Raw genomic sequence first — 26978 nt, 5'->3', positions numbered from 1 at the left:
ATTTCAGTTGGGTTCGGGGTAATTCAAGATTTTTATTCAGCCCTACCCAAAAATGATAAAATAAAATAAAAACCCCCGCCACCCTATACGGAAAAAATAACCGAAATTACTGGATTCTTTTTTTTTTTTTTTTTTTTTTTTCCAGCAAAATAAAAAAATAAATACTGAAATGAATTGATAGTAGTACACGCAGATATCGAAAAGTGCTTTTTTTTTTTTTTTTTTTTTTTTTTTTTTTTTTCCAGCGAAATAAATAAACAAATGCTGAAATGAAATGATTGTAGTACAAGCAGAAATTGAAAAGTGCTTCCATCTGAGATTTCGGATAGATTGCTTTAACCAGACTCCTTTTTTTCACCGGTCTCTCTCTCTCTCTCTCTCCCTCTTAAAGCTCTGCTGGACTTCGTCGTCTTCGTCTGCTATCCTCCTCCTCCCCACTCTCTCTTGCGCGCGCGCTATCTCTTTCCTCCTATTAGAGTTTCTCCGCTTCCCAGGTCAGGTGAATTTCGCTACTTTCACACATCGCGATTCTTGATCTCTGTTCTGATCACCGATTGGTTTTACACCAGTTTCTTTAACTTATTACTGTCTCTTACGAACTGGTGCTTTTTAGCATTGATTGGGGCTGTAATCTTGGTAATTTTTCGCATTTGGAGTTCAATTTCGTAAAGTTGAATCTTGAGGTTTGATTGATTGTTGTGAAATCGTGGGGAATTTCACTGTTTGGGGAATCGCGTATTCAATTCGCTGTCTAACAGAGCATTTAGGGTTTATGATTCTTTGGCTTTGAATTTGATTGAACTAGTTGATTTAGGGTTTCTGATGAGTCTTTGGTTTTTGCATTTGCGAATTAGACGCTGGCAGGATGAACGACCGTAAGACCATCGATTTTGAACAAGGATGGGAGATCATGCAGAAGGGGATCACAAAGCTGAAGAACATTCTAGAAGGGTTGCCCGAGCCGCAGTTCATCTCTGATGACTACATGTTGCTCTACACGTATTTCTTTCTAACTTTTAATCTTTGTGATTGTCATTGGCTGTTGTTGTATGCTCCAAAGATTAATGTTGCTGATTGTGTTTTGTTGTTCTTAATTTTATTTGCAGAACCATATACAATATGTGCACTCAAAAGCCACCACATGACTATTCACAGCAGCTCTATGACAAGTACAGGGAATCTTTTGAAGAGTACATTACTTCGACGGTGAGGAAGCATTTATCTATTATTTATTTTTTTCATTTTCCTAGTCCCAGTACTTACTGTGATTGTTTACAATGTCACAAACTGTTTTTTATTAAGCTAAAGTTAGAATCTTAATGCTCTGCACTATCTAACATCGCCTATAGACCTATTAGAACTCAATGCACATTGATATGATATTCATTGTGGCATGTGTAGTCAGGGATAATTCAACACTTCCCAATCCCCAAGTGTTGTTTGAGGTGTTTTTTTTTTTTTGCTTACGAATGCTCTTTCTGTTGTTGAGTTTAATTTTATATGCTTATGTCAGGTTTTGCCATCTTTGAGAGAGAAGCATGATGAGTTCATGTTGAGAGAGCTTGTGAAAAGGTGGACCAACCATAAAATCATGGTCAGGTGGCTCTCTCGTTTCTTTCATTATCTTGATCGCTACTTTATAGCTCGGAGATCACTTCCACCCTTAAATGAAGTTGGACTTACGTGCTTCCGAGATCTCGTAAGTTGTGCTGGAACCCTTATGTGCCATCTTAAATCACGTTGTTTGAAGAATTCTTTTGATTGCCTATTGAACCATAGCCCAAACTGACTTCCATACCATTTTTATATATTTTTATTATATACAATTGCTTCTCCTCCCTCATCCGAACCGATTTCATGGTAGAATTTGTATGAAAATGCCTTCCATCACAATCCCTTCACATCTTCAGCTGATTTTTGTAACAGATTGTAATATGGTGGGCAATATATCATTGTGATTTTCAGGTCTACCAAGAATTGAAAGCAAAAGTAAGAGATGCTGTAATATCTCTGGTACGTTTCCGTTTTATCTGAACCACATGTTCTCGTATTTAAGTTGAAATAAATTTACTTGACGTTTTACGAAACAGATTGATCAAGAACGTGAAGGAGAGCAGATTGATCGAGCTCTGTTGAAGAATGTTCTGGATATATTTGTTGAGATTGGAATGGGGCAAATGGATCACTATGAAAATGACTTTGAAGCAGACATGCTTAAAGACACCGCTGCCTATTATTCTCGAAAAGCTTCCAATTGGATCTTAGAAGATTCTTGTCCGGATTATATGCTAAAAGTAAACTCCATTATGCTTGTCTTTGTTGTTTTAACTGTATATTATACACTTATGACACAATTTCAATGAAATTAATTTTTGTGTGAAATTCCAGGCAGAGGAATGTTTAAAACGGGAGAAAGATAGAGTTTCTCACTACTTGCACTCTAGTAGTGAGCCAAAGCTGCTTGAGGTTTGTATTTGATTATTTCTATGACTTTACCTTGTATGCATATATATATTCCTATGGAATGTAAGTCTAGGTAAGTTAAGTCGGGATGGAAATATCTGTAGAATTTGAAATCTGACTGTTAATGTTGTTATTATTTTTTTAATTGTAGAAAGTTCAACATGAGCTGTTGTCTGTGTATGCAACACAATTACTTGAGAAAGAGCACTCGGGGTGCCATGCATTGCTTCGAGATGACAAGGTACCTTCGGAGAATGTTAAAATCTACATTTTTGTCCATTGGATAGATGAAACGCACGAGGGAGTAAATGCGAAGCTTAACCTTTGGCGGAAGTGCTCTAAGGATGCGTTTGTTGCACCGGACTAGCTTCATGGACTATGCTGGACCGGCTTAGATTGGACTATGCTGGACTAACTCAGTGAAGTGTTTGGTGCAATAACAAACTAAAAAGGAGGATAAGAAAAATAATTATTATTTTAAGTAAAGAGTAGTGCATCTATCTATAGAACCCATTTAGAAACAAAGCCAATTCATACAAATAAGAAAGCACACAAACATTTTTTCATAATTTTTCAACTTACGTAAAATCGTTGTCCTCAAGTTCCTTGGACTTCAACTTTTCCTTCACTCTCAACTTCCTTGGACTTCCAACTTTTCTTTCACTCTCAACTAAAGTGGCAATACACTATATTAAAAGTTGGATGTATAATCCCTTGTACCTGAAGAAGTAGGATCTAACTCAAATCACAACTCCCCAATTCAACAAATTCTAGAACTTCCAAATCACAAAACATAGAATTCCCACATCATGAAACACAGATCTCCCAAATCACTCAAAAATTAAAATTCATAACTCAAAATTAAAACCCAGAATCCTCCATTTCAAAAAACCCAAAATCAATCCAAAAACCCAGAACCAATCTAAAACCCCCTAGAATCCTTCACTTAAAAAAAAAAAAACCCAAAATCCAATAAAAAAACTCAAAATCATCCATTTCAAAATATCCAAAATCCAATTCAAAAAACCTAAAATCCTCCATGCCAATCGATCGAATTGGCCATCTTTGCAAATCCAACAAACCATTAATTAGAGGCAAAAATTGAGACGACGATCGAGTTAGAGAGAGATTATGCGGACAAAGAATCGGAGATGACAAAGACTCTGCGGGAGTGGTCGGAGATGGAAGTGGATGCGGCGGGAGTGGTTGGAGATGACAAGTTGTCTTTGTTGTAGATGATGCAGTCAGCATGACTGGGATGCTAGAGAGAGAGAGAGGAGGTCTTAGCTCGACTACGATGCGAGAGAGAGAGGAGGTCTTAGCAGTCCCATGGTGTTCGGGCTCTAGCTAAGATAGTTTAGAAAGGCGTTAGTGTAGGCAAGTGAAACTTAGTCTCATTAACATTAGTCCGTGCGTATAACAAACATGGGATTACGCTAAAATTTAGTCCAGTCTAATCCAGTGAACCTTAACGAAGGTAAACAAATGCACCCCAAAATTCTTCGCCTAAGTAGATTAGAGACAGAGTACGTGGGAAGGGGGTCCAAGTGAGATATCTTGGATTTATCTTGCAAAAGAACAGAGAATTGGATGGAGCTGTCAACCATAGAATACAAGCTGGATGGATGAAACGGAAGAATGCATTGTGTGTGTTATGCAACCGTCGTATGCCACTAAAACTCAAGGGGAAATTTTATAAGATGACAATAAAACCAAAAATGTTTTATGGCATGGAATGTTGGGTGGTCAAGCATCTAACACGTGCAAAAAATGAGTAGTAGCGGAAATGAGAATGTTTCGTTTGATGTGTGGGCACACTAGAAAGGACATGATTAAGAACGAGAATATCCGAGGTAAAGTAGGAGTGGCTGCAATGGAAGATAAAATGAGAAAAAATCGGTTAAGGTAGTTTGGGTGTTTGAAACGAAGACCCACAGATGCACTGGTTAGAAAATACGATTATGGGACAGAGGTTGAGGGTGTAAGGGGTGGAGGAAGACCTAGGAAAACTTGGAAAAAGACTTTAAGAAAAGATATGGAGTACTTGGAGCTAACATAAGACTTGACACAAAACTGAGCGTAGTGGTGTTTTAGGATTCATACAGCCGACCCTGTATGGGATAAGGCTGTGTTGTTGTTGTATTGAAGGAATTCTGAAGAAAAAAAACTAGACGAATGTTGTATCTTATCATTTTTCTTTTCTCTGTTTAAGGTGGATGATCTGTCTAGAATGTTCAGGCTATTTTCTAAGATACCTCGAGGCTTGGATCCTGTTTCTCAAATATTCAAGCAGGTTAGCAGTCTTCCTTTATTTTTTCTGGGTTAAAGGTGATCTGGTATGTAGCATATTAGCGTATATATCTTTCCATTTCTGTTTTTTTTTCATGCTTTTAATATTTCATGGTGTTCCGTGATGCAGCATGTTACTGCTGAAGGAACAGCCTTAGTCAAACAGGCAGAAGATGCAGCAAGCAACAAGAAGGTATATGCCTTCTCTATTATTTTATACATTCATGGCTGCTGAGAAGGTTTTCTACTGAATACTGTCTATTGGTCAGACTTTGTATGAAATTCTAAAATAGAGACTCCCATGGGGGAAAATAATATAGCCATAGAAAGTAGATTCAAATGAAAACCAAACTCTTGACATCGCCGCCCCCGCGGGGGGGGAGGGAGAAGGAGGAAATAATATAGCCTCTTGACCAAAGTTTTAGATCTTTACAATCTTCATTAAATTTTTTTTTTTTTTTTTACTTCTATTATTTATTGTAATTTTAAAAATTTCCTATCCACAAGGATTGGAAGCTCCATTCACCATTAATAGATTCATTAAATCTGCATAGAGGGGATGATAGGATATGTTATATAGTGTAAAGAAGAAAGGATTGCTCATATTTTTCCAAAGAGTGTCCTATTTGTTGACTTTTCTTGTTTCCCATATCTAACTAGACAGCTTCTTTATGATGTCAGTTTTGATTTATCAGTAGTCCAGTGATCACTTCGTTTGATTCAGATTGTTTGTTCATGTAATAGTATTCGACAAGTAATTATATGTGAATGCTGACTTTTTTGTTCCCCCACAGGCAGAGAAAAAGGATGTGGTTGGTTTGCAGGAACAGGTAATTTCATGAACATTGCACATGTGGAACTTTTGATTTGCTTGAGTGACAACTAATATGACTGCTTTTCAGGTTTTTGTTAGAAAAGTGATTGAGCTGCATGATAAGTACATAGCATACGTTAATGAATGTTTCCAAAACCATACTCTTTTCCACAAGGTTTGTATTTTAACGGGGCTTTAAGATTCTTATTGTTGCCACCAATTATTTCTGCATAACTGAGTTTTTTGTGAATCTGTAGGCCCTAAAAGAGGCTTTTGAGATCTTTTGCAACAAGGGTGTTGCTGGAAGCTCTAGTGCAGAACTACTTGCCACTTTTTGTGATAACATTCTTAAGAAAGGTGGGAGTGAAAAGTTGAGTGATGAAGCCATTGAGGAGACACTTGAGAAGGTCTGAACTCTTGATGTACCATTCCATTTGTTTACCTTCCATGGACATATTACATTTTTCTTACTCTGGTAGAAAAATTCAGTAAATAAAGGCCATTCAAACCGCAGGTGGTAAAGTTGCTGGCTTATATTAGTGACAAGGACCTGTTTGCTGAGTTCTATAGGTATCACTTTTATTGCTCAAACTGTTTGCTTTCAATCTAATGTATTGTAGGGAAAGGTTATAGATGATTATATATAGTTTAAAACTAGAAGGCGTTAATCCTAACTATACATATTTAATTTCTGGCAGGAAAAAGCTTGCTCGACGTCTTCTTTTTGACAAGAGTGCTAATGATGACCATGAGAGATGTATTTTGACAAAACTGAAGCAACAATGTGGTGGTCAGTTTACCTCAAAGATGGAGGGAATGGTCAGTTGTTCTAAAAAATCCTTCAAGAAATGTTTCTTTTTAATGTTCTGTACTTGCATGCATGAATTTCTGGGTTACTGCTGGAGATACGACTACGAAAGAAAAACTGGTTTCATTTTTTCTTTCTGCAGGTTACTGATTTGACATTGGCCAAGGACAACCAAGTTGGCTTTGAGGAGTATCTGAAAAATAATCCGCAGGCAAATCCTGGGATTGATTTGACAGTTACTGTGTTGACCACTGGCTTCTGGCCAAGCTACAAGTCTTTTGACCTCAACCTACCCCCAGAAATGGTATACAGATTCTGCTGAGAAAATCTCGTTTCAAAATTTACTATCTGCTGGGTTAAGAATCTTGGGGAAGTTTCTGACTTCTTTATTTTTCACTCTTGCTTTAGGTTAAGTGTGTAGAACTTTTCAGGGAATTCTATCAAACAAAGACAAAACACAGAAAACTTACATGGATGTACTCACTGGGTACTTGTAATATCATTGGGAAATTTGAACCAAAAACCATAGAGCTTATTGTGACGACTTATCAGGTGATGTATTTAATATATTAATTGAACTTTCCTAATCTGTGATCTATTGTTCATATTTTTGGTCTAGCTTGTGAGGTGCTGATCTATTGGAGATTTATTTATTTCTAAGACTGATTTTTCTTTATCTTACTTCAGGCTTCAGCCCTGCTGTTATTCAATACCTCAGATAGACTGAGTTACTCGGAGATTATGACTCAGTTAAACTTGACTGATGATGATGTTGTCAGACTACTCCATTCCTTGTCATGTGCCAAATATAAGATCCTTAATAAGGAACCAAACACAAAAACTCTCTCCCCTACTGATTACTTTGAGTTCAACGCTAAGTTTACTGACAAAATGAGGAGGATCAAGGTACTTGGATCTTTACGTTTTATCTTGTCTTTTTGTCTTCTAATTTTGTGTTAATGTGAGTGATCAGTTAACTTATCATTGTGATCATCATGCAGATTCCACTCCCACCGGTGGACGAGAAGAAGAAAGTAATTGAAGATGTTGACAAGGACAGACGGTATGCCATCGATGCATCAATTGTGCGTATTATGAAGAGCCGTAAAGTTTTGGGTCATCAGCAGTTGGTTATGGAGTGTGTAGAGCAGCTAGGTCGCATGTTCAAGGTTAGTGTAGTGCTTTTTTTAATTTTCCTTCTCATTTTATACTATTTTAACCCCTTTTCCTTGGTTCTGAAAGAGTGGTGTTTGTTTCCCTCCCTCCATTGTCTCTTCTTTCAGCCCGACTTCAAAGCAATAAAAAAGAGGATCGAAGATCTAATCACAAGAGACTACTTAGAGCGGGACAAAGACAACCCTAATTTGTTTAGGTACTTGGCATGATGTGGTGTAAGTTGATCGTCCTTCAAATGGCATGGTATTAGCACAAGAAGTTGGGTCAAGCGGTGGACGAAGTGGCACAGTCACTTGTAAATGCCATTGCACCAGTGACCAATAGTGATTGCTAAAAAAAGCACGAGCCGAGAATACTTTGTACATTTTGCCCTTGGAGCAAGGTATGGATGGCTAATATGGGTAGTTCACTCTTGCTGGGGAGATCTGTAATTGACTTCATAATATGGTCCCGGTGCCCCATGGGACCGTTTCGCATCTTTCTTTGATTACTGCATTATCTTCCATCCCATGACTATACCAATCCATCTTTGTTACCTGTTTCTTTGCTCCACTGGAAGGAGGCGTATTTTCGGCCCCAGCGTGTCCACTTGCAATTGCATTTAGCCGATCAGGTATCAAATTTATCGGGTGGATGCTTTGTCTTGATTGCAAAACACGTGGCTTGTGAACTCTGAATTTGTCTATATGATTGCAAGATGCTTATGCTCTTCTGCTTCATGATTTGTTTGGTCGATTCGTGTTATTACTTTCATAGCGATAACACACCATTTTTGCTGATGTCATGGGGAATTTCTGACCGTTGGCGGGATATGCACTTCAAATGCATCAACTGTCAGAAATTGGCCACTAAAGTAAGCGATTGATCGTAGCATATCACTAAGAAGTTTGGTATGATATCAGCCCTGCCATTGGGAGGTGGGAGTAGCTTTCGGTAAGATGTTTTGCGTTGCTGATTAAATAATGTTTAAAATGAGTGCTGTTTGTTACCGAGTTGATACGGAATCGAATCTTAATAGGCAAGCAGCTGTGGGATCAAAGTGGTGATTAATTATCATTTCAATGCGAAGCAACGATTTCGGGTATACAAGTAATTACATTTAATCACTTGAACTACAAATTTTATGCTCGTCTGCATTCATGTACTAGAATGTGGGATTTCAATGGGATTGCAAACAAAACTTTGCATAAAATATGACCAGTAGACTCTTTATTCTAACAATAAAAGGGAAAGGGCAAAAGTGAGATTTTCTAGTTGGTCTAGGTCGTCAAAATTATAATAGAACCAAAAAAAAGAAGGGTGTTATTTTTGTAGGAAGTTGAATTCAATAAATTGCCAAAGGATCGGGCTATTGAGACATCTATTTTACCTCTTACACATTTTTGTTAATTTAGTCATTGATTTTCTAATTCATTTGATACGACGGCCGAAAAATAAGAGCGGTATGTAATAAGTAAAAATGAGTGTAAACAGTACTTGAGATTTTGGTTGTTGGGTTCCAACTCAATAAAGTTTGTCAAACTTGAGATTTTGGGATCCATTTGCTGAGATCACCACCACCTCTTGTACTTTATATTCTATTTCTAACCAAACAAAGGGGAAAGGTAAAGGTAGGGTTTCCTTGTTCAAAGGATGCATATATAATTAGCCCTCTCGAGCCTTTTATTTTTTTTTTTTGGTCAAACGATAGATTTTGTTAGATTAGATGTTAGATTAGTCACCAACGGGGTTTAAACTCACGCCGTCATGCAATGCCTTAACACCTTTCTATCACTGTGGTAAATGGTCACTTGCAAGAGCCATTTTGAGGTTAAGAAGGAGAGATACTCTCAGTCTCATCTCACCATTTATTATGTCATAATTGTTCATTAGACGGTAGACACTTTCTGAGTATATAATAAACATTTATTGAACGACGGGGTTGCTAAAACTAAAATTTGATTGCATAAAAAAATATCTCGTTCTCTCAGTTAGAGAAGAAAGAGGTGGTGAAGTTTCCACAATTGTTGATGGTAATTGCGAGCTAAGAAGCAGCACGTACCTGTCGGCACAGACAGATATCCCAGCCGGATCTCCCCACCAAGTCCTAAGGATCCAGACTTTTAAAATTTCAACTAGGCTACAATTATTATTAATTTTAGAAAGGCCTATGTTTGTAACCGTTAGATCAAATTTCAAAGGTCCGAATCTCTTGATCCTTAAGATTTGATGAGGTGAGATCCTGCTGGGATCTCTATCCTGCCGTCATGACTTGGTTTTTAGTTAGTGGGAAGGATTCTATTGTCAAGAAAGTCATGAATGTCAAGCTTTTACTTCTGTTTTTTTCTTTCACTTCTGCATGATTCTTCCCTTTTGTTAACATTTTTCAAATGATATGATATTTACAAAAATACTTGAACATATGTTTCGTTAGAAAAATTAATTAAAGAATTCGAATTATAGAAATTTTAGTTCTTCGATCAAAAGAGCAGATGACTCAAGAGACTCGCCAAGGTAATTTTCCACGAAAGTAAATGCATCCACAACAATGGAACTAGTCACTATGTGGTATTAAAAACTCATCATAAATACATATTGTCATCACATCCATATTAGTCGAGCTGAGTGGAGACATTAACATTATTGATCCAACTATGAAGAGTTTACCATATTATTTGGTGAAAATATTGACAGAGAATTCTGAATCCTTTGTGAATTACCCTTAATATTGAAAGTTGTTTTATGTTCTTCTTACTCAAAACCATGTCTCGCTTTTTGATAAAGTTAATTAGTTGAACAAATTCCATCACCAAATCACTTGCTTTTTTTAGTGAAATTAATGTTCCAAGTTGCATAGACCGAGATTATAATTAATTTTGTTTTACGAAAATTCTAGTATACTTTGATGTATCTGATACGCTAAAAATTTAGTGGTTGTATCTCATTTCATCCTTTATAAAAAATTTAACAGCTAAAAAATCCTGATATATAAAATATTTTGAAACATACTAAAGGATTCCCTCATTTTAACTCAGCTCTCATGTATTAGAGCTTCATCACTTTGTACTCTTAGTTGTTGTTAGCACTCACGTATCATTTCAGCTTATTAATGAGTCACCAAGAAACTCATTATAACTTGCTCAGTGCTGCTTCCTTCACGCCAATTATGTGAATAACAAAATATAACAGACATATTTGCATGATTTCAATGGTTCCCACCACTAAAAAAAAAGGCTTGCTCTCTCTCTCTCTCTCTCTCCATTTCCTTCAACAACGGAACAATGATGATTTTATCCATCGTCCTGTTCGATTATGAAGAATTATTGTGGTTGGTATTGGGTTTGGATTCCTGCATATGATTGCATAATTTTGCAGGCTATTCTTTCTGTATTAAGAATCTTAGAGAGAGAGAGAGAGAGCGAGAGACAGTAAAAACTGATATTTTTCTGTTAATTTGATATATGTTCTCGTTTACTTATGCTGAATGTGGAACCAAAAATAATCCCAAAAATTCTAGAGGCGACACATGGATTTTTGCTCTAGAAAGACAAGATTACCCTCGATAAATGTGAAGGAAGATTTGTGAAAAACAAGTTCATTTGAGCAACATCAACAACATGCAATTAACAATTAAAAGGCGGAATCATGTTTATATGCACTCAAAAACAAAACTTAACCCATGAACTTCAAAGCCTAGTAGATAGGTGAACCAAGACTCAACTCAAAACAAAGTGAGTTGAGAAATCAATACCTTTGTAGATTCCTCTTTGCATAAGCAAAGGCTAATCACCCAAAGAGAGGGTCTTCATTCCTTGCATCTTAGATCCATGGATTTGGATGGATGAAAAGGTTTCTCCAAGTTCCCAAAATTGAGAACCTCTAAGTCTCCACACCAAGGCATATTGTAGAAGAAATGAGTGACCTTGAGGAAGTAAGATTGCTAGATGTTTTCCTCAAGGGTGGCCGGTCATTTCTAGAGAGAAAGGAGAGTTTGTGTTTCTCCAATTTCCCCAAAAAAAAAAACCCTAAATGAATTTTGGCTATAAAGTCACACTTATACCTTAATTCATTTGAGTGGCAAACTTGTAAATAAGTCCAAAATCCACTCTTTCTCTAAATGGCCGGCCTTAGGGTATTCATTGGGCTATTTGGGCCTTTGTGAATCATTATTCATTAAGTTGTCACACAACTTAAGTCAATGGATTTGACGTTCGAAGCCCATTGGGCCTTAAGGTCCAAAACTATCCTGTGGTCTTTTAACAAACTTATTCGTTTGATTAATAATCATATTAATTAATCTTTGCCATAAATAATTAAACCATTTAATTATTCTTACTCATCTCCGTTGAATCTTCAATCTCTACCTTACACGGTGTACGATCCATTAGGTTCCTTTTAGCGAGGCAGTGGGCGATTCAAACTCTTTCAAATTGATTGTGAATTGAAACTTACTTTCAATTCTCCCGTTAGTGATAATACACTTTTAGAGGTTCCACAAACCATGGTTGACGCCTAGCAGCATGTCATGGTTACCCAAGCTAATCAGAAGAGGTGGAGAACCTATTCAGTTTTAGGATTACAAATACAATACGGTCTTTCTCTAATACAATACTCTTGACCACATTGTTTGATTTGATAGTTTATTCATGTCTACTATCGAATGTGAGTCTTGTGCTTATATGATTACCTTGAATGTGATTTGGAACACATTCCTAAATCTCATTCATACTTTGGCCAAAGATTCTTAATCATATCATAGAGTATTCTCCCTCAAACAGTGTGAAGGTTAGAGATCCCTTGTTGCGCATTCACTTGCCTCCATGGCTAAGTGGCTTAACCCCAACGATGCCGTGGACACCCTCCTGATGGAGTGACTTTGACATAATCAAAGATTAAGGACCTAACCACAAGACAACTGTGATGCCTCAGGTCAAAAGACTAATTTGCATTATCCCAACCATGAGTTCTCATGTGACATGAATATGAGAACTCTTCGTTGATCATGTTCAGTGAACTCATTCTCTATTGAGCACCTACGTACTTGTCTTGATGTCACACACACCAATGACTCGAGACTAGTCACTCTCCCTGAGAGAAGACATAGCACGTACTGATCTTAACGGACTGTCAATGCCCAATTGACAATCCTATGATCAGGAACGTTTAGGATGTGTCAATGAAAGAATGGTCTCATGAATCTAACTTATTTAGATCGCATTCTTCCAATCACATATTCCTTGGACTTATCGTTTAAGCATATAACATTTATATGAGACGGCTCAAACAATAATCTTTGCCCTTTACATTTAAACTACATTAGTTTGAAATGTCCGTAAAGTACCATCATATGATTGGTTTTAGGGCACATTTCCAACAAAATGGGCAAGCTCCTCAGATACTCCCACGTGCAACTCACACCCCTGAAGGTCTCAGCAGTTGAATACGACTGCTCACAACTCAATTGCCCTTGACAAGGAAAAGTCAAAGAATTAAAGATAATGATTAATTACTCAAATCATATCTTTAATACATTCCCAATTGACGAATGACTCCAATCAAGTAATCCTAATTTAAATATGTTAGCATTGATTGATGAGATATGGATAAGTCGTACAGGTTACTATAGGTGACTCTCAACTTATATGCTAGTATTGATTGATGAACTATTGATTCAGCCGTACAGGTCACGTGAGGTAACTCTAGCTAGCATGTTGATGAGCTATTGGTTCAGCCGTACATGCCACAATAGGTGGATCCGACTGATATACCGTTTCATATTGATTTATTTCACCTGGGTTACTTATTCTTGTTGAGATATTTGACACGACATAGCTGTGAGACGGTTATTTTGGTTAAACTTTAGAGTTATAGTCACACCTATTATTTTCTGGGAAATTATACAAGTGTTACGGCGAGGGGTTACTACCTTTGGTAATTGAAATTGGGTTGAAAAGTTTTGTTTCACTCACTCACATTTTCTATTTTTGCACCCCTCTAGGTTCTAGCAACAAAGTTTCGTATCGACGAGGATTCGTGGCACTTTTCAGTATAGATGTCTTCTGATGATGGTATAATCATTATCTTACCTTACTGTACTATATCTATGCTTTTTACCATGCGTGAAATGGGTCCAGACCCGCTCATCGGGCACTCGTGTTCTTAAGCACTTTTAGGTTTTAATTTATTCACATTTTATATACTATCACACTTTATGGCTTTGTCACCTTCCAGGTGTCGGCCAACACAGCTCGATTTGGGGTCCTAGTGAACATTCCGGGTCGGGGTGTGTCAGTTATCCTATACTGACTAGAATTATATTATATTTGTAGACATGTATGACTATCTATTTGAAAAAAGGTTGTAGGTTATTTGAGCTCGTTTGACAGTATTTCATTTTTGTTTGGTTGTAAGAGAAGAATTCGAACACAAAATTTCTAACTTAAACTTACTCATTATCCTACCCATCATTCTCTCTCACGAGAGATTTTTAAAGTGCCGAAAACACGGTCCAGTACACTATGTGTAATAATATAATTTACTGAAAACCGTTGTTCTAAAAATCGGCCTAAGCAGCCGCCTAGGCGCTGGGCGGTGGAGCCCTGCCCCGATTTTGGGCAAGGCGTTTGGTGGAAAAATAAGCTGGACGCTAGGCAGGCCTAGGCGGAGAGTTAGGCGGGGCTTAGGCGGTTTTTTTTTATTATATATTTTTTACATTTTTTTATTAATTGTGTTTTTTTTTCTTTTTTTGGTTTCATGGTAGTATACTTATGTAAATGGTGTAACTAATTTGCAAATGATGGATTTACTACAAGTTCATCCAATAGTGAAACAAATTGGAACATTTTTTAGGGGATACATACAAAGAAAAGAAATAAACCAGATACAACAAGGTTAAATAATTTAGTCTATGTCTAATCCAATACAAGGATCATGATTCATCAACAAGAAGAATTTAGTATATAATCCTAATCCTCCTCATTATGATTATATGCTTACTGTTTTTTAAATATTGAACTTTTTGGATGTATATAATTTGTGTATTCTTCTACTTCTATTTTTGTATTTTATCATTCTTTTATTATCCATACAAGTATGGTTTTTTTTATTTTTTATTTTTTTTATAGTTGTAAATAGGCATTTATTTACAAGATATATAATAAATTTATGTATATCCGCTTAGGCCGTCTAGGCGCTAAGCCCTTGTCTACCGCCCGACTAGCGCTTAGCAATTTTTAGAACCTTGCTGAAAACTTAAAAAAAAAAAAAATTCTAACCAATTGTTTTGTTACACTTTGTGTACTGAATCGTGTTTTCGACACACTGAAAAATTTATCCCCAGCTAACCCAATGACTTCGACTGTTTAATTTTTTTGACGGTTAAAACGAACCAAACTATTCATTACAATTTGAATGGGCTGATATGTTTTCTAATTTTGTTTAGTACAATGATAGTGCTAGTAGGTTCAATACTTAGTTGTTAAAGAAAATTGAAATTACTAAAAATCAAACTTGGATCAAAATATTAAAAAAATTATTTTTTACCATTACAATAAAATGGTCATCTATTTGTCCTCTTTGATTATGAGAAATTTACAAAAAAAAAAAAAAAAAAAAGGAAAGTAGATGATAAACCGCAAAACATTATCACCAACCCCAAAAATAGGGTCAGTTCGAGTCAGAATCCCAAACCGAAACCCAAACCTCGAATCCTAAACGATCATTTTCGGGGTGGGATTCCAAAACCCGAAACCGAACTGAAGTTTGGGTATTCCCGGATCGGGAATGAATGTAGTCGGCAACTATTAACCTAATTTGGAAAGATCGTATGAATGCATCCCCAAATCACAAATTTGCAGTCCCCAAATCTCAAATTTGCAAACAACCCTAAAAAACCAAAGAGAAAACAATACAGAGATCGAAGAAATCCCTCAATCAAAATTCAAAATGGAGAAAAATTGAAACCAAATACAAAGAAATCAAGCAGTAATTGAAATTACATGAAATTCAAAACAGAAATCCTAATTTTAATTCTAAATCCCCAAATTGAAAGTTCAAAACCCTAATTCACAATTTCAGAATCCAAATCAAGGGACAATATTTTCGTGACGGAGGGAGGAGGAGAAGGGTAGAGAGTGCAGAGACGATTCGAGAGATATAAGAGAGTGTTGAGTGTTGACAGAGCGGAGGAGGAAAAGAGAGAGTGCAGAGAGATTCAAGAGGTCTGTGTGAGATAGAAAGCGTGCATACCTGATTTGAGTGATTAGAGAGAGAGTGAGCTTTCTACGGTTGAGATTTAATCAACCGAATCCAATGCTTATTTATGCTAATAAATATGTATTATGTATCGGTTCGGAATTATCGAACATCTTGACAACCAGGTCCCAATTCCCATACAAAAATATTCGGGTTTTTTTCTGTTTGGGTTACCAAACTTTTCGAGATTTTTTATTTCGGGATTTTTCGGTTGAGGGTTTGTGAAATTTTCAGTCGGGTTCGGGTAAATCAAGATTTTTATTCAGCCCTACCCAAAAATGATAAAATAAAATAAAAACCCCCGCCACCCTATACGGAAAAAATAACCGAAATTACTGAATTCTTTTATTTTTTTTTCCCGCAAAATAAATAAATAAATACTGAAATGATCCAAAGATTAATGTTTTCCCGCAAAATCTTGACAGTAGTACACGCAGAAATCGAAAAGTGCTTTTTTTCCAGCAAAATAAATAAACAAATGCTGAAATGAAATGATTGTAGTGCAAGCAGAAATCGAAAAGTGCTTCCATCTGAGATTTCGGATAACCACAAACTCTCTTGCGCGCGCGCTATCTCTTTCCTCCTATTAGAGTTTCTCCGCTTCCCAGCTCAGGTGAATTTCGCTACTTACTTTCACACATCGCGATTCTTGATCTCTGTTCTGATCACCGATTGGTTTTACACCAGTTTCTTTAACTTATTACTGTCTCTTACGAACTGGTGCTTTTCAGCATTGATTGGGGCTGTAATCTTGGTAATTTTTCGCATTTGGAGTTCGATTTCGTAAAGTTGAATCTTGAGGTTTGATTGATTGTTGTGAAATCGTGGGGAATTTCACTGTTTGGGGAATCGCGTATTCAATTCGCTGTCTAACAGAGCATTTAGGGTTTATGATTCTTTGGCTTTGAATTTGATTGAACTAGTTGATTTAGGGTTTCTGATGAGTCTTTGGTTTTTGCATTTGCGAATTAGACGCTGGCAGGATGAACGACCGTAGGCCCATCGATTTTGAAGAAGGATGGGAGATCATGCAGAAGGGGATCACAAAGCTGAAGAACATTCTAGAAGGGTTGCCCGAGCCGCAGTTCAGCTCTGATGACTACATGTTGCTCTACACGTATTTCTTTCTAACTTTTAATCTTTATGATTGTCATTGGCTGTTGTTGTATGCTCCAAAGATTAATGTTGCTGATTGTGTTTTGTTGTTCTTAATTTTATTTGCAGAACCATATACAATATGTGCACTCAAAAGCCACCACATGACTATTCACAGCAGCTCTATGATAAGTACAGGGAATCTTTTGAAGAGTACATTACTTCGACGGTGAGGAAGCATTTATCTATTATTTATTTTTTTCATTTTCCTAGTCCCAGTACTTACTGTGATTGTTTACAATGTCACAAACTGTTTTTTATTAAGCTAAAGTTAGAATCTTAATGCTCTGCACTATCTAACATCGCCTATAGACCTATTAGAACTCAATGCACATTGATATGATATTCATTGTGGCATGTGTAGTCAGGGATAATTCAACACTTCCCAATCCCCAAGTGTTGTTTGAGGTGTTTTTTTTTTTTTTGCTTACGAATGCTCTTTCTGTTGTTGAGTTTAATTTTATATGCTTATGTCAGGTTTTGCCATCTTTGAGAGAGAAGCATGATGAGTTCATGTTGAGAGAGCTTGTGAAAAGGTGGACCAACCATAAAATCATGGTCAGGTGGCTCTCTCGTTTCTTTCATTATCTTGATCGCTACTTTATAGCTCGGAGATCACTTCCACCCTTAAATGAAGTTGGACTTACGTGCTTCCGAGATCTCGAAAGTTGTGCTGGAACCCTTATGTGCCATCTTAAATCACGTTGTTTGAAGAATTCTTTTGATTGCCGAGATCTCGTAAGTTGTGCTGGAACCCTTATGTGCCATCTTAAATCACGTTGTTTGAAGAATTCTTTTGATTGCCTATTGAACTGACTTCCATACCATTTTTATATATTTTTATTATATACAATTGCTTCTCCTCCCTCATCCGAACCGATTTCATGGTAGAATTTGTATGAAAATGCCTTCCATCACAATCCCTTCACATCTTCAGCTGATTTTTGTGAGTAACAGATTGTAATATGGTGGGCAATATATCATTGTGATTTTCAGGTCTACCAAGAATTGAAAGCAAAAGTAAGAGATGCTGTAATATCTCTGGTACGTTTCCGTTTTACCTGAACCACATGTTCTCGTATTTAAGTTGAAATAAATTTACTTGACGTTTTACGAAACAGATTGATCAAGAACGTGAAGGAGAGCAGATTGATCGAGCTCTGTTGAAGAATGTTCTGGATATATTTGTTGAGATTGGAATGGGGCAAATGGATCACTATGAAAATGACTTTGAAGCAGACATGCTTAAAGACACCGCTGCCTATTATTCTCGAAAAGCTTCCAATTGGATCTTAGAAGATTCTTGTCCGGATTATATGCTAAAAGTAAACTCCATTATGCTTGTCTTTGTTGTTTTAACTGTATATTATACACTTATGACACAATTTCAATGAACTTAATTTTTGTGTGAAATTCCAGGCAGAGGAATGTTTAAAACGGGAGAAAGATAGAGTTTCTCACTACTTGCACTCTAGTAGTGAGCCAAAGCTGCTTGAGGTTTGTATTTGATTATTTCTATGACTTTACCTTGTATGCATATATATATTCCTACGGAATGTAAGTCTAGGTAAGTTAAGTCGGGATGGAAATATCTGTAGAATTTGAAATCTGACTGTTAATGTTGTTATTATTTTTTTTAATTGTAGAAAGTTCAACATGAGCTGTTGTTTGTGTATGCAACACAATTACTTGAGAAAGAGCACTCGGGGTGCCATGCATTGCTTCGAGATGACAAGGTACCTTCGGAGAATGTTAAAATCTACATTTTTGTCCATTGGATAGATGAAACGCACGAGGGAGTAAATGCGAAGCTTAACCTTTGGCGGAAGTGCTCTAAGGGTGCGTTTGTTGCACCGGACTAACTGGACCGGACTAGCTTCATGGACTATGCTGGACTGGCTTAGATTGGACTATGCTGGACCAACTCAGTGAAGTGTTTGGTGCAATAACAAACTAAAAAGGAGGATAAGAAAAATAATTATTATTTTAAGTAAAGAGTAGTGCATCTATCTATAGAACCCATTTAGAAACAAAGCCAATTCATACAAATAAGAAAGCACACAAACATTTTTTCATAATTTTTCAACTTACGTAAAATCGTCGTCCTCAAGTTCCTTGGACTTCAACTTTTCCTTCACTCTCAACTTCCTTGGACTTCCGACTTTTCTTTCACTCTCAACTAAAGTGGCAATACACTATATTAAAAGTTGGATGTATAATCCCTTGTACCTGAAGAAGTAGGATCTAACTCAAATCACAACTCCCAAATTCAACAAATTCTAGAACTTCCAAATCACAAAACATAGAATTCCTGAATCATGAAACACAGATCTCCCAAATCACTCAAAAATTAAAATTCATAACTCAAAATTAAAACCCAGAATCCTCCATTTCAAAAAACCCAAAATCAATCCAAAAACCCAGAACCAATCTAAAACCCCCCAGAATCCTTCACTTAAAAAAAAAAAGGGTTAATGACAAAAAACTACCTCAAGTTTGGGTCAAATGACACTTTCATACCTCATCTTTTAAAATTGACAATGTTATACCTCATCTTACGAATTTGTGTCAATGTTATACCTTCCGTTAGCTTGGCCGTTTATTTCTCAGTTAAATGCTGACGTGGCTTGATGCGGGACCCATTTTATTAAAAATTAATAAAAAAATTATTAAAAACAAAAAAAATCATTTAATATTATTAAATATTAAAATTATAAAGACCCTTTTTTTTTTCTTCTCTCTTCTCTTCTTCCCTCTTCTTCCCTCTTCTTCTTCTTCTTCTTCTTCTTCTTCTTCTGGCAGGGGGACGAACTGGGCTTTTTTTTTTTTTTTGTTCTTCTCTCTTCTTCTTCTTCCCCCTTCTTCCCTCTTCTTCTTCTTCTTCTTCTTCTTCTTCTTCTGCAGGGGGACGAACTGGGCTTTTTTTTTTTTTTTTGTTCTTCTCTCTTCTTCTTCTTCCCCCTTCTTCCCTCTTCTTCTTCTTCTACTTTTGCAGGGGGACGAACTGGGTTTTTTTTTTTTTTTTTCTGTAGGTCCATGGTTATTTCGTGCATCTCCCCCTCTCTAATCCCCATCATCTTCCTGCAACCCAGCAACCCAGAAAAGAAGAAGGAGAAAGAAGAAGAAGAAGAAGAGAAAAAAAAAAAAAAAAAGCAGCAAACCCGTCCACTCCCACCCACCCCCAAACCTAACCCGCAGAAGAAGAAGAAGAAGAAGAGGGAAGCAGAAGAAGAGAGAAGAAAAAAAAAAAAAAAAAAAAAAGCCCAGTTCGTCCCCCTGCAGAAGAAGAGAAGAAGAAGAAGAAGAAGAAGAGGGAAGAAGAGAGAAGGAAAAAAAAAAAAAAACCCCCCAGTTCGTCCTCTGCAGAAGGGGAAGAAGAAGAAAAAAAAAAAAAAAAAAAAAAAAAACCCCCCCCCCCCCCAGTTCGTCCTCTGCAGAAGGGGAAGAAGAAGGAAAAAAAACCCCCCCCCCCCCCCAGTTCGTCCTCTGCAGAAGGGGAAGAAGAAGGAAGAAAAAAAAAAAAAAAAAAAAAAACCCCCCCAGTTCGTCCTCTGCAGAAGGGGAAGAAGAAGGAAAAAAAAAAAAAAAAACCCCCCAGTTCGTCCTCTGCAGAAAGGGAAGAAGAAGAAGAAAAAAAAAAAAAAAAAAAAACCCCAGTTCGTCCTCTGCAGAAGGGGAAGAAGAAAAAAAAAAAAAAAAAAAAAAAAACCCCCCAGTTCGTCCTCTGCAGAAGGGGAAGAAGAAGAAGAAAAAAAAAAAAACAAACAAACAGCAGCAACCCAGTTCGCCCCCCTCACACCCACCCTCTCCTCTCCACACCCATTCCCCCACCCCCCTCTCCCCCCCTTCCCCCCCTCCTCCCCCACCCCCCCCCCCCCCGCCCGCGGACCCCCGTTGCCCATTTTCTCCTCGCCCAGGAGAATGGGTTTTTTTTTTTTTTTTTTTTTAAGGGGTTGTAGATAGTGGGTGCGAGGTTGGGGTGCGAAGGTGGGGAGGTTGGGTGCGTGGGTGTGGGGAGAAGAGGGGGTGAGGAGCAAGGAAAACAAATTGGTTTTTTTTTTTTTTTTTTTCTCTTCTGTTTTTCTGGGTTGTAGTTGCAGAAAGAGGAAGAAGATGAAGATGGGGAGAAGGGAGAGGGGGGGAAGGGAGAACTGACGTTGGTTTTTTTTTTTTTTTTTTTAAATAATTTTTCTTTATTATTTTAATATTTAAATAATATTAAATGATTTTTTTTATTTTTAATAATTTTTTTTATTAATTTTTTAATAAAAATGGGTCCCAGATCAAGCAACGTCAGCATTTAACTGAGAATAAACGGCCAAACTAACGGAAGGTATAACATTGACATAAATTCGTAAGATGAGGTATGACATTGTCAATTTTAAAAGATGAAGTATGAAAGTGTCATTTGACCCATACTTGAGGTAGTTTTTTGTAATTAACCCAAAAAAAAAAACCCAAAATCCAATAAAAAAACTCAAAATCATCCATTTCAAAATGTCCAAAATCCAATTCAAAAAACGTAAAATCCTCCATGCCAATCGATCGAATTGGCCATCTCTGCAAATCCAACAAACCATTAATTAGAGGCAAAAATTGAGACGACGATCGAGTTAGAGAGAGATTATGCGGACAAAGAATCGGAGATGACAAAGACTCTGCGGGAGTGGTCGGAGATGAAGTGGATGCGGCGGGAATGGTTGGAGATTACAAGTTGTCTTTGTTGTAGATGATGCAGTCAGCATGATTGGGATGCTAGAGAGAGAGAGAGGAGGTCTTAGCTCGACTACGATGCGAGAGAGAGAGGAGGTCTTAGCAGTCCCATGGTGTTCGGGCTCTAGCTAAGACAGTTTAGCAAAGGCGTTAGTGTAGGCAAGTGAAACTTAGTCTCATTAACATTAGTCTGTGCGTATAACAAACATGGGATTACGCTAAAATTTAGTCCAGTCTAATCCAGTGAACCTTAACGAAGGTAAACAAATGCACCCCAAAATTCTTCGCCTAAGTAGATTAGAGACAGAGTACGTGGGAAGGGGGTCCAAGTGAGATATCTTGGATTTATCTTGCAAAAGAACAGAGAATTGGATGGAGCTGTCAACCATAGAATACAAGCTGGATGGATGAAACGGAAGAATGCATTGTGTGTGTTATGCAACCGTCGTATGCCACTAAAACTCAAGGGGAAATTTTATAAGATGACAATAAAGCCAAAAATGTTTTATGGCATGGAATGTTGGGTGGTCAAGCATCTAACACGTGCAAAAAATGAGTGTAGCGGAAATGAGAATGTTTCGTTTGATGTGTGGGCACACTAGAAAGGACATGATTAAGAACGAGGATATCCGAGGTAAAGTAGGAGTGGCCGCAATGGAAGATAAAATGAGAAAAAATCGGTTAAGGTAGTTTGGGCGTTTGAAACGAAGACCCACAGATGCACTGGTTAGAAAATACGATTATGGGACAGAGGTTGAGGGTGTAAGGGTTAGAGGAAGACCTAGGAAGACTTGGAAAAAGACTTTAAGAAAAGATATGGAGTACTTGGAGCTAACATAAGACTTGACGCAAAACTGAGCGTAGTGGTGTTTTAGGATTCATACAGCCGACCCTATATGGGATAAGGCTGTGTTGTTGTTGTATTGAAGGAATTCTAAAGAAAAAAAACTAGACGAATGTTGTATCTTATCATTTTTCTTTTCTCTGTTTAAGGTGGATGATCTGTCTAGAATGTTCAGGCTATTTTCTAAGATACCTCGAGGCTTGGATCCTGTTTCTCAAATATTCAAGCAGGTTAGCAGTCTTCCTTTATTTTTTCTGGGTTAAAGGTGATCTGGTATGTAGCATATTAGCGTATATATCTTTCCATTTCTGTTTTTTTTTCATGCTTTTAATATTTCATGGTGTTCCGTGATGCAGCATGTTACTGCTGAAGGAACAGCCTTAGTCAAACAGGCAGAAGTTGCAGCAAGCAACAAGAAGGTATATGCCTTCTCTATTATTTTATACATTCATGGCTGCTGAGAAGGTTTTCTACTGAATACTGTCTATTGGTCAGACTTTGTATGAAATTCTAAATTAGAGCCTCCCATAGTCCCATGGGGGAAAATAACATAGCCATAGAAAGTGGATTCAAATGAAAACCAAACTCTTGACACCGCCGCCCCCGGGGGGGGGGGGGGGGGGCAAGGAGGAAATAATATAGCCTCTTGACCAAAATTTTAGATCTTTACAATCTTCATTAAATTTTTTTTTTTTTTTTTTACTTCTATTATTTATTGTAATTTTAAAAATTTCCTATCCACAAGGATTGGAAGCTCCATTGCACCATTAATAGATTCATTAAATCTGCATAGAGGGGATGATAGGATATGTTATATAGTGTAAAGAAGAAAGGATTGCTCATATTTTTCCAAAAAGTGTCCTATTTGTTGACTTTTCTTGTTTCCCATATCTAACTAGACAGCTTCTTTATGATGTCAGTTTTGATTTATCAGTAGTCCAGTGATCACTTCGTTTGATTCAGATTGTTTGTTCATGTAATGGTATTCGACAAGTAATTAGATGTGAATGCTGACTTTTTTGTTCCCCCACAGGCAGAGAAAAAGGATGTGGTTGGTTTGCAGGAACAGGTAATTTCATGAACATTGCACATTTGGAACTTTTGATTTGCTTGAGTGACAACTAATATGACTGCTTTTCAGGTTTTTGTTAGAAAAGTGATTGAGCTGCATGATAAGTACATAGCATACGTCAATGAATGTTTCCAAAACCATACTCTTTTCCACAAGGTTTGTATTTTAACGGGGCTTTAAGATTCTTATCGTTGCCACCAATTATTTCTGCATAACTGATAGTTTTTTGTGCATCTGTAGGCCCTAAAAGAGGCTTTTGAGATCTTTTGCAACAAGGGTGTTGCTGGAAGCTCTAGTGCAGAACTACTTGCCACTTTTTGTGATAACATTCTTAAGAAAGGTGGGAGTGAAAAGTTGAGTGATGAAGCCATTGAGGAGACACTTGAGAAGGTCTGAACTCTTGATGTACCATTCCATTTGTTTACCTTCCATGGACATATTACATTTTTCTTACTCTGGTAGAAAAATTCAGTAAATAAAGGCCATTCAAACCGCAGGTGGTAAAGTTGCTGGCTTATATTAGTGACAAGGACCTGTTTGCTGAGTTCTATAGGTATCACTTTTATTGCTCAAACTGTTTGCTTTCAATCTAATGTATTGTAGGGAAAGGTTATAGATGATTATATATAGTTTAAAACTAGAAGGCATTAGATTAACTATACGTATTTAATTTCTGGCAGGAAAAAGCTTGTTCGACGTCTTCTTTTTGACAAGAGTGCTAATGATGACCATGAGAGATGTATTTTGACAAAACTGAAGCAACAATGTGGTGGTCAGTTTACCTCAAAGATGGAGGGAATGGTCAGTTGTTCTTAAAAATCCTTCAAGAAATGTTTCTTTTTAATGTTCTGTACTTGCATGCATGAATTTCTGGGTTACTGCTGGAGATACGACTACGAAAGAAAAACTGGTTTCATTTTTTTTTCTGCAGGTTACTGATTTGACATTGGCCAAAGACAACCAAGTTGGCTTTGAGGAGTATCTGAAAAATAATCCGCAGGCAAATCCTGGGATTGATTTGACAGTTACTGTGTTGACCACTGGCTTCTGGCCAAGCTACAAGTCTTTTGACCTCAACCTACCCCCAGAAATGGTATACAGATTCTGCTGAGAAAATCTCGTTTCAAAATTTACTATCTGCTGGGTTAAGAATCTTGGGGAAGTTTCTGACTTCTTTATTTTTCACTCTTGCTTTAGGTTAAGTGTGTAGAACTTTTCAGGGAATTCTATCAAACAAAGACAAAACACAGAAAACTTACATGGATGTACTCACTGGGTACTTGTAATATCATTGGGAAATTTGAACCAAAAACCATAGAGCTTATTGTGACGACTTATCAGGTGATGAATTTAATATATTAATTGAACTTTCCTAATCTGTGATCTATTGTTCATATTTTTGGTCTAGCTTGTGAGATGCTGATCTATTGGAGATTTATTTATTTCTAAGACTGATTTTTCTTTATCTTACTTCAGGCTTCAGCCCTGCTGTTATTCAATACCTCAGATAGACTGAGTTGCTCGGAGATTATGACTCAGTTAAACTTGACTGATGATGATGTTGTCAGACTACTCCATTCCTTGTCATGTGCCAAATATAAGATCCTTAATAAGGAACCAAACACAAAAACACAGTTAAACTTTGAGTTCAACGCTAAGTTTACTGACACAATGAGGAGGATCAAGGTACTTGGATCTTTACGTTTTATCTTGTCTTTTTGTCTTCTAATTTTGTGTTCATGTGAGTGATCAGTTAACTTATCATTGTGATCATCATGCAGATTCCACTCCCACCGGTGGACGAGAAGAAGAAAGTAATTGAAGATGTTGACAAGGACAGACGGTATGCCATCGATGCATCAATTGTGCGTATTATGAAGAGCCGTAAAGTTTTGGGTCATCAGCAGTTGGTTATGGAGTGTGTAGAGCAGCTAGGTCGCATGTTCAAGGTTAGTGTAGTGCTTTTTTTAATTTTCCTTCTCATTTTATACTATTTTAACCCCTTTTCCTTGGTTCTGAAAGAGTGGTGTTTGTTTCCCTCCCTCCATTGTCTCTTCTTTCAGCCCGACTCCAAAGCAATAGAAAAGAGGATCGAAGATCTAATCACAAGAGACTACTTAGAGCGGGACAAAGACGACCATAATTTGTTTAGGTACTTGGCATGATGTGGTATTAGCACAAGAAGTTGGGTCAAGCGGTGGACGAAGTGGCACAGTCACTTTCTCAGTATATAATAAACGTTTATTGAACGACGGGGTTGCTAAAACTAAAATTTGATTGCATAAAATTTGTCAAGAAAGTCATGAATGTCAAGCTTTTACTTCTGTTTTTTTCTTTCGCTTCTGCATGATTCTTCCCTTTTGTTAACATTTTTTAGATGATATGATATTTACAAAGATACTTGAACATATGTTTCGTCAGGAAAATTAATTAAAGAATTTGAATTATAGAAATTTTAGTTCTTCGATCAAAAGAGCAGATGACTCAAGAGACTCGCCAAGGTAATTTTCCACGAAAATAAATGCATCCACAACAATGGAACTGGTCACTATGTGGTATTAAAAACTCATCATAAATACATATTGTCATCACATCCATATTAGTCGAGCTGAGTGGAGACATTAACATTATTGATCCAACTATGAAGAGTTTACCATATTATTTGGTGAAAATATTGACAGAGAATTCTGAATCCTTTGTGAATTACCCTTAATATTGAAAGTTGTTTTATGTTCTTACTCAAAACCATGTCTCGCCTTTTGATAAAGTTAATTAGTTGAACAAATTCCATCACCAAATCACTTGCCTTTTTTTAGTGAAATTAATGTTCCAAGTTGCATAGACCGAGATTATAATTAATTTTGTTTTACGAAAATTCTATTATACTTTGATGTATCTGATACACCAAAAATTTAGTGGTTGTATCTCATTTCATCCTTTATAAAAAATTTAACAGCTAAAAAATCCTGATATATAAAATATTTTGAAACATACTAAAGGGTTCCCTCATTTTAACTCAGCTCTCATGTATTAGAGCTTCATCACTTTGTACTCTTAGTTGTTGTTAGCACTCACGTGTCATTTCAGCTTATTACTGAGTCACCAAGAAACTCATCATAACTTGCTCAGTGCTGCTTCCTTCGTGCCAATTATGTGAATAACAAAATATAAGACATATTTGCATGATTTCAACGGTTCCCACCACTCAGAAAAAAAAGCTTGCTCTCTCTCTCTCTCTCTCTCTCTCCAATTCCTTCAACAACGGAACAACGATGATTTTATCCATCGTCCTGTTCGATTATAAAGAATTATTGTGGTTGGTATTGGGTTTGGATTCCTGCATATGATTGCATAATTTTGCAGGCTATTCTTTCTGTATTAAGAATCTTAGAGAGAGAGAGAGAGAGAGCGA

General features: G+C 36.9%; 1 protein-coding gene across 9 annotated transcripts; it reads left to right on the top strand.

Moving 5' to 3' along the window:
• The first annotated feature begins 259 nt into the window (after positions 1–259).
• On the top strand, positions 260–25974 carry LOC103932020 (cullin-1). Of its 9 annotated transcripts, XM_048584550.1 has the most exons (22): positions 260–494; positions 855–999; positions 1107–1206; positions 1514–1699; positions 1966–2013; positions 2091–2294; positions 2389–2466; positions 2615–2704; positions 4676–4756; positions 4883–4945; positions 22644–22724; positions 22851–22913; positions 23528–23563; positions 23636–23722; positions 23807–23956; positions 24064–24119; positions 24247–24367; positions 24498–24659; positions 24764–24907; positions 25043–25252; positions 25348–25515; positions 25630–25974. In XM_048584550.1, the coding sequence occupies exons 1-22, from the start codon at positions 275–277 to the stop codon at positions 25729–25731; spliced, it is 2595 nt and encodes an 864-aa protein (XP_048440507.1). In that variant the 5' UTR covers positions 260–274; the 3' UTR covers positions 25732–25974. The 9 variants fall into 9 exon arrangements, with proteins under 9 accessions (XP_048440507.1, XP_048440509.1, XP_048440508.1 ...); XM_048584552.1 differs by lacking the exons at positions 22644–22724; positions 22851–22913; positions 23528–23563; ... (7 more) ...; positions 25348–25515; positions 25630–25974 and adding exons at positions 5547–5582; positions 5655–5741; positions 5824–5973; ... (6 more) ...; positions 7658–7763; positions 7794–8269; XM_048584551.1 differs by lacking the exons at positions 22644–22724; positions 22851–22913; positions 23528–23563; ... (7 more) ...; positions 25348–25515; positions 25630–25974 and adding exons at positions 5547–5582; positions 5655–5741; positions 5824–5973; ... (5 more) ...; positions 7376–7543; positions 7658–8269.
• The last annotated feature ends 1004 nt before the right edge of the window (positions 25975–26978 follow it).

Source organism: the organism of the source record quoted next, unplaced genomic scaffold (assembly GCF_019419815.1).
Source record: "Pyrus x bretschneideri cultivar Hongxiangsu unplaced genomic scaffold, Pyrus_bretschneideri_v1 Contig21, whole genome shotgun sequence".
Taxonomy (NCBI): Eukaryota; Viridiplantae; Streptophyta; class Magnoliopsida; order Rosales; family Rosaceae; genus Pyrus; species Pyrus x bretschneideri.
Note: the sequence above shows the minus strand (reverse complement) of the source record. Positions and strands in the feature narration are given on the sequence as shown.

What these genes read in the sequence shown, in the direction of transcription:
- LOC103932020 (XM_048584550.1), top strand. Translation starts at nt 275, where the DNA reads ATGATTGTAGTACAAGCAGAAATTGAAAAGTGCTTCCATCTGAGATTT. An exon ending in GAGATGCTGTAATATCTCTG is followed by an intron (nt 2,014 to 2,090) that starts GTACGTTTCCGT and finishes TTTACGAAACAG; the next exon opens with ATTGATCAAGAACGTGAAGG. An exon ending in ACCATACTCTTTTCCACAAG is followed by an intron (nt 23,723 to 23,806) that starts GTTTGTATTTTA and finishes GTGCATCTGTAG; the next exon opens with GCCCTAAAAGAGGCTTTTGA.